Here is an 8052-nt window from a genome sequence, read left to right as displayed (position 1 = left end):
TGTGCCACACGCTAGTGAGGGTAGAAATAGGAAGTTGTGGAGGATGAATGTCTGGCTCAGGAGCTGGGGCAGGGGTTTAGATTTCTGGATCATTTGGATCTCTTCTGGGGCAAAACAAAAGGAAAAGGCTGCACTTGTCCTGGAGGGGAACCAATATCCTGGTGAGCACATTCGCCAGAGCTGTTGCTGAGGGTTTAAAATAGTTTGGCGGTGGGGTGGGGGGTATGGGAGGGGGGCTGTGGGAATCAGAATGAGAGTACAGAGAGCAGATGGAAGAACACCTAGATTGGAAGGAATGGAGGGAACAGATGAAAATATAAATAAAGAAGGGAGTAAGGTAAGTATAATTGGTAACAAAAGGAATATATGTGGAGGACAGTTTATCAAGTGCATAAATTTTAATGCAAGGATTATTGTAAATAAGGAGGATGAGCTTAAGGCATGGATGGCCACATGGAAAAAATACAATATTGTGGTCATCAGTGAAACTTGGTTGCAGGAAGAGCATGTTTGGCTGTTAAATATTCCAGATTCTGTTGTTTTGGGCGTGATAGTGCGGGGAGGGGGGGATAAAATGTGGAGGAGTTGCATTGCTTATTAGAGAACATTACAGCAGTGCTGTGACAGGATGATTTGGTGGGATCATCTGGTGGGGCTATTTGGGTGGAATTGAGGAATGGCAGAGGCATGAATACATTAATGGGAGTGTATTATAAACACCGAATGGGCTGAGGGAATTAGAGGAGCAAATTTGTAACGAGGTTGCATATATGTGTAATGAACATAAGGTGGTAGTTGTGGGAGATTTCAGCTTTCTGAACATTAACTGGGATGCCCAAACAGTAAGATGGCTGAATGGGGTAGAGTTTGTTAAATGTGTTCAGGACAGTTTTCTGAATCAATACGTAGCAGAGGTGACTCGAGAAAGGGCAGTATTGGATTCCTATTAGGGAATGAGGTAGGTCAAGTGACAGAGGCTTGTATTGGGGAATATTTTGGGTCTAGGTTTAGCCTAGTAATGGAAAAGAATAGAGGTGGGCCAAAGGTTGAGATTCTTGATTGAAAGAAAACAAATTTCAAGGGGATGAGAAAAGATTTTGAGGGTGTGGAATGTAGCTGATAAATGGAGGATAATCAAAGGAGAAGTTCTGAGAGTGTAGAGTTGGTCTGTCCCTGAGAGGATTAAAGGAAAGGTTAGAAACTGTAGGTAGCTTAAGAAATCTTGTTTGGAGGAAAGGGGATGTGTAGAAACAGGTATAAACAGCAAGAAGGGACAAACTGCTTGAGGAATATAAGGAAGGTAAAGAAAAATCTTAAGAAGGAAATGAGAATGGCTAAAAGGAGATATGAAGCTCCTTTGGCAGGAAAAGTGAAAATAGATCCAAAGTGTTTCTATAGGTACATTAAAAGTAAAAGAATAGTGAGGGATAAAATTGGACTCCTTGAAGATGAGGGGGGAAGGCTCTGGGAGAAGCCAGAGGAGATGGGTGCAATTTTAAACTATTTTATTTCTTCATTATTCACTAAGGAAAAAATATTGAGCCAGATGATGTGAAGAAATATAGTAGGGAGGTCAGGGATAATATAAGAAATACTGAGGTTATATTGAAAAAGATCAAGGAGGATAAATCTCCAGGTCTTGACAAAATATTCCCTAGGATCCTAAGGGTGGTTATTGAACAAATAGTGGGGGCATTGACAGGAATACTAATATTTGACTGACTACGGGTAAATGCCAGAGGACTGGAGGGAGGCGCTTGTGGTTCTGCTGTTCAAAAAAGGATCCAAAAGAAAACCTGGTAATTAAAGGCCTGTAAGACTGATGTCAGTGGTGGGTAAATTAATGGAAGGTATTCTTAAGAGATGGTATATACAGCTATTTGGAAAGACAGCGATTGATTCGGAGTATTCAGCATGGTTTTGTACGTGGTAGATCATGCCCAACAAATCTTAGAGTTTTTCGTGGAGGTTACTAAAAAGGTTGATAAGGGGAAGGTGGAGGATTTTGTCTGTTTGGGCTTTAGTAAGGCTTTTGTTAAGGTTCTCCATAAGAATTTAGTAAGGAAAGTGTGAGCATTAGGTATTGATGATGAAGTAGTGAAATGGTTTTAAGAGTGGTTTGGGGAGATGCCAGAGAATAGTGGTGGAAAATTGTTTGTTGAATTGGAGGCTGGTATTGAGCGGAGAGTTTCAGGGATCATTACTGGGTCCACTGCTGTTTGTTATATATATGTTAATGATCTAGATGATAGGGTGAAAAATTGGATTAGTAAATTAGCAGATGATACTAAGGTTGGTGGTGATGTGGACAGTGAGGAAGATTATGAAAGTTGGGTGATATAGGACAGTTAGAAGAGTGGGCTGGAAGATGGCAGATGGAGTTTAATACTGATAAATGTGAGGTGCTACATTTTGGTAGGACTAATCAAAATAGGATATTCATGTTAAATGGTAGACAATTGAGGAATGTAGTGGTACAAAGGGATTTAGGAGTCATGGTACATAATTCTCTGAAAGTTGAATCACATGTGGATAGGGTGGTGAAGAAAGCATTTAGTATGTTGGCTTTCACAAGTCAGAGTATAAAAGACTGCAATTGGAATGTTATGTTGAAATTGTATAAGGCATTGCTGAGGCCAAATTTGGATTGCTGCATGCAGTTTTGGTCGCCGAATTACAGAAAAGATATAAACAGTAGAGAGTGCAGAGGTGATTGACAAGAATGTTCCAGAGGTTTCAGGGTTTGAGTTACAGGGAATGTTGAACAGGCTGGGAGTTTATTCTCGGGAGAGTAGAAGGTTGAGGGGTGATTTGATAGAGGTATTCCAAATTATAAGGGGGATGGATAGAATCAATGTCAATTGGGTTTTGCCACTGAGAGTTGGGGAGAGGGCATGGACTGAGAGCAAAAGAGGAAAAGTTTAATGGAAATCTAAGGGGGTATTACTTCACCCAGAGGGTGGTGCATCATGGATATAACTTCCAGCAGTGACGGTAGAAGCAAGATCGATGTTAATATTCAAGGGAAAGGAGTGGAGGATTATGGACCAAATGCAGGTCAGTGGGACTAGGTAAGAGATGATGTTCAGCATGGACTAGTATGGCCAAACTAGCCTGTGTCTGTGCTGTAATTAGTTATATGTGAGGTGATCAGACAAAACCCCTTCTATTGTGTTGTGGTTTAAATTATATATAAATGTGCTTTGAAAAGAGATAGATTGTGGGAGTTTAATGAAGGTCACCACAAACAAGATAACAATACACCTCTTATTTAAAATGCAAGAGTTTAGCTGAAGCCTGTCATTCAGGCACCAGTGGCTTTGCAAAAGACATGGGACTGTTTTGGAAGGAATTTTTAAAAAGCAGGTGCAAATAAACAGTCCCTGATCAAAGTGGTGATCATGATCTTTGAAGTATTGGGTTGGCCCTGCAAAAGGTTCTGGTTTTTACAAGCAGAAAGAGAGAGAACTAACTTCTGGAGTGACTTTTGGAAGGTGGCTGGGAAAACCCCATTTTGAAGATGGGTTGTGAGTTCAGAGTTCCTTGTTGTCCTTACAAGAGGAAATGGGTGGCCAGGGTGTTTCTCCTGAAAGAAGGGAAACAAGAGGAACTCTGTGGTGACCTGGAAGAAGAGGTTATCATTTGGAAAACCCTAATCAGGCAAGTTTCTTTGGCAAGACACTGATATGGCTGATCAGAGGGAATCAGTTTGTGTGTGTCCAATGAGCAACAAATCTCTCTGAAACTAACAAGAGCCTTCCTGAGTGGTAACCAATTCCATTTAGGCACAGGAGCTTGGCGAAAATTCATAACTGTTAAATTCTTTGCACAGTATAAGAATTGCCTGATACCAGTGAACAGTGGAGGAGTGAGAAGTGAGATTGGACTGTGATTCAAAGAACTTTCCTGAACATTAAATACACATGTGCGAATTAGAAGGGAGTTAAGTGAGGTTACGTTAAAGTTTGATCCTGTTTTTATGTTTCAAGAAAATGAAAAGTAACTTTTGTTTAAGTAACCGTTTTCTTGGTGAATTTTCATTGCTGCTGGGTCAGTTTGTGTCAGAATTGGTCAGTTCTGGTGAAACGTTCTTGGCCCACAATGTTAAACCTCTTTTCCCTCTCACCCCGGATGCTGCCTGACCACCTGAATATTTCCAGCAACTGTTGTATTTATTATTCCTCACCAGCCCCAAGTGTTTGGATGGAATTTCATCGTCATTGCGATCCTACCAACCCACATCCTTGTCCCCGATGGATTCCAGTCTCTCAACAACCGAACTGGCGCACGTTCCTTCCTGATTTTCCATGCCCGAGACTGCTGGAAAAGAGCAATCTCCTCTCACTTCACGGAACCAGGACTCCAACCCGAGCAGGGAGACGAGTCTCCTCTCACGTCCCACCCGGTCACCGCACGGAAGAGCCAAGAGTGCACAAGGTAACGAGAGCCACACACGGAAACCATTCCTGCACTGCGCCTCTTTATTGGGACCGTTACAGTCTCTCGGTCTGACGCTAATAACCAATTATAAAATCATTCATTTATGATGTTAAATTCACCCATGGTGCAAGAGGAAACCGTTCACCAACTGGAATGTCTCATTGAACCAAGTGGCTGGTCACTTTCATCCCGTGCAGCCCCTCGAGGGGAGCAACTTCGGGAACAAATACTCATCTCACACAGTGTAAACCACAGGAGGTGAAACAGAAGCAGAGAATACAGTGAAGAGCGAGCGCGCAGAGCGGGGAGCGGCTGAAAGATACAAGGCAGTAATCTCCCGTTCATCAGGGAGCGAAGGCGCCCGAGGCCGCGCTCTGTTCAGCAGCTGGATTGTGCGACTGTAGCGGACGTTGCCGAGGCAGCTCCTTGTTGAACCGTGCAGGAGTACACCTTGCCACTGCTCCAGTCTGTGCCGGGCACCTTCAGGTAGCTGCTGAGACTGAAGGTGTTGTCCTTGTTCCGCATCGCCGGGCTGGTTTCCACCCCCGTCCTCGCCGGACTCCCGTCCACGGTCCAGCTGACGGCGGGGAAGCCCAGCGACAGTTTACTGACCAGGCAAACCAAGGTGCCCGCTCCTTGAGCGGAGATCTCCTCGGATGACGGCCCGAGCAGTTTCACTGAAGGTTCGGGGAGATTCTCCGCTGAAATGGGAACAAGAGAAACATTTCAGGTCACGGAAGAACTCGGCTAATTTTAGAATTTGGCACAAGCGCGAGTGAAAGGTTCCAGCTTCCTAGAGTGGGGCCCAGGGTCTCACCGATGGGCCGGGAAGGGTCCATGGACGAGTCCGTTTGCAAGTTATCATTGAACGTTTTGTTTTCTGATTCTTTTAGTGACTCCCTGGTTCACAAAACAACCCTCTGGGTCACTGCGCTGCCACCTCCCAGGGCCCATCCCGACCTGTCTCACATAAACAGCAGGAGACTTCCTCAGGGTCGCTTCACGTGGCCTCAGCACCTCTGGTCAGTGACGGAAAGGAACCATTATCCAACTTCAGAGCATCAACCAGTGGTCGGAAGCGGCCCTTCGCTCGCCCCACCCTTCACTAGTGCCCCCACTGAGCCACCCAAGGTGAGAGCGCGAATCAACCCCTCTCCCCCTCCCTCCCCCCGACCTGCCCGGTGGGCGACGACGCCAGATGCGCGGTCCTGAGCTTCACGGTCGCCATGTGATCACGTCTCGGGATTCAAGTCGCACTCACTGTGGGACCAGAGGATGCGGGATTCTCCCCACAGCCCGACCTACGGCCTCAAATGGTGCAGCGACGTGAATCGCTGAGTGGACGAAAGAAGGAGATCCCAATGGAATAGATGGCAGGAGGAGAGAAATACAGGGGAAGGAGAGACATTTTTATTGGGTGGGAACCTGCAGCAGACTCCCATCGTCACTGCGACGACTGGAGATTCGCTGCAAGTCTGAGGGAGGTTTCGCTGGAGGGACCCAGCGCAACAACTGAAAGCGCATCCTTCATCTGTGTTGCTGACCGTGGCCAGTCTTCAATCGACATGGTCTTTCGGACACTTTAGAAAAGCGTCACCGCGTGCACACACTTGAACCGAACCAGCAGGAAAGCCGACAAACTAACGGGAAAGAATCCACGGGAACTCATTCAAACCTGCAGTGTGCCTCTCTATAACGATAGAGGGAGGTTTGAGGATGATGGGTAGATTCCGAGTTGCTGAGAGTTCAACTCAATGATGGAACAGGACGCACGAGTTACAGATGCGGGCGGAGAAATGGCAGATCCAGTTTAATCCAAACAGCTGGGAGATTTGGCACATTGGAGGGTCAAACGTATACAGTCAATGACGGGGCTTTTAACCGCGAGGATGTCCAGAAGGATGTGAGGGTGCAATTCACAGTTGGCTGAAAGTGGCCCTGCAGGTGGATCGGGTGGCGGCGAGGACATGTGGCAGGCTGCCTTCATCGGTCGAGAGGTGTGGGGAAGTCATGTTTCCCGCTTTGGGGAGGACTGTGTGCAATTTTCCTCGCACAGGCAGGATGTGGGTGTGTTGGAAGAGGGGGCAGAAAATATTTCCCAAGATCCAGCCTGAATTAGAAATTCTGAGCGACGAGAGATGGGACAAAGTTGCCTTTCTTTTGCTCTCTTCTGCTTGCGAGATAAAACGGAGAGGTACAGGGAGGTTGGTTAATGGGATCTCTTTCCCTGGGTAAAATAAGAGGACATCTATTTAAAGTGAGGGGTGGCTATTTGAGGAGTTGTACTGGGCAAGTTTATATTTACAGGGTGGCAGGTGTCTGGAACGCGGGGCCCGGGATGGTGAGAAACAGATACATCGCGAATGCTAAAGGGGGCGGGGGGTTCAGAGAGACACAAAAGGCCAGGAATGGAGGGACGACACGGATCGAGTGCAGATTCTGTTTCATTTGGCGCCTGTTTTGGTGCCGCACTGTTCGACAATATGAATGACTTCTCAGGGATAGGACAAAAGGACCCCAGAAAGAGCATTAATTAGCAGAACGGGTCCATTTAAGGGTTATTAGAAAATCTCAACTGTCCACGAAAAGTTGTCATTAAATGTCGGTGACAATTCACCAAACCCCATGGAGTCGAACTGGCGCTGGACACGGAATAGGATCCGTTTGTAAATCAACATTTTCAGGAGGTGACAACCTAGAACTGATTCATTGACCTGGGTCTGGAGTAGAGCCGTCGGTCATGGCAGGAGGATGTTGCCGGACACTTACCTGTAACGAAGAGTTTGGTCCCTGGGCCGAACACAAAAGTATTGCTCGTCGAAAACCACTTCCCGCAGTAATAGACGGCGGCGTCATTCACCTCCACCTGGTTGATGATCAACCGGTAAACGGTGGCCGCGCTGTTGCGATTCGCTGTGAAACGGTTGCTGTTGAATCCGGGTCCGTAGCTCGGGGAACTCCAGGAGTGATAGTGATAGAGGACCAACTGCGGATGTGTTCCCGGAGTCTGTTTGTAGAAGCCAACAGCATAGCCGTCCTTCGTCCCGATGTTACATTCCAGCGTGGCGCTGGATCCCGCATTCACGGACACGCTCGGAGGTTGAGACAGAGTCTGCGAGTTTCCAGCTGAAAAAGAGCAGCAATTCCACATTAATCAGTGACTCTTTACTGCGAGCCCGAGAGCCCACATCAGAAACCGCTGGCGGGGCAGAGTTGCCGCCTGTACTTACAGCCCAGCCACAGCGCCAGAGACCAGAGAAAACACAGCGTCCGCATCGTTGCTGCCCGTCACCTTCCTGCCTCCCTTCACCGCTGTGTCTGGGACAGACTGTGGCGACGCTGCGGATGGAACCCACTTATAGAGACATTGGCACCGGGAAGGAAATCCATGCAAATCGGAGCAAGTCACACTGACCAACCAGAGGAAGGACCTGAAACCCTCCCATTCGCCGTCAGTTGCCGTCCGCTGGAGGCGGTGACACGGTCAACATCCGACAGATGTGGGGAAACAAGGTTCATTGTCTGAAATTTCCCACTTTCTCCCTGCATTTCGCTGATTCCGCTGAATACCGCTCTCCATCCCTCACCCAGAGATGCCCCTCACACCTCCAG

At 47.1% G+C, this 8052-nt stretch overlaps 1 protein-coding gene across 1 annotated transcript; it reads right to left on the bottom strand.

Moving 5' to 3' along the window:
* Positions 1 to 4463: 4463 nt before the first annotated feature.
* Positions 4464 to 7791, bottom strand: LOC138758925 (immunoglobulin lambda-1 light chain-like). Its single transcript, XM_069928545.1, has 3 exons — positions 7671 to 7791; positions 7210 to 7566; positions 4464 to 5141 (listed from the first exon to the last, which is right to left on the bottom strand). The coding sequence occupies exons 1-3, from the start codon at positions 7714 to 7716 to the stop codon at positions 4819 to 4821; spliced, it is 726 nt and encodes a 241-aa protein (XP_069784646.1). The 5' UTR covers positions 7717 to 7791; the 3' UTR covers positions 4464 to 4818.
* Between the last annotated feature and the right edge of the window lie 261 nt (positions 7792 to 8052).

Source organism: Narcine bancroftii, chromosome 3 (assembly GCF_036971445.1).
Source record: "Narcine bancroftii isolate sNarBan1 chromosome 3, sNarBan1.hap1, whole genome shotgun sequence".
In the NCBI taxonomy this organism is placed as follows: Eukaryota; Metazoa; Chordata; class Chondrichthyes; order Torpediniformes; family Narcinidae; genus Narcine; species Narcine bancroftii.
Note: the sequence above shows the minus strand (reverse complement) of the source record. Positions and strands in the feature narration are given on the sequence as shown.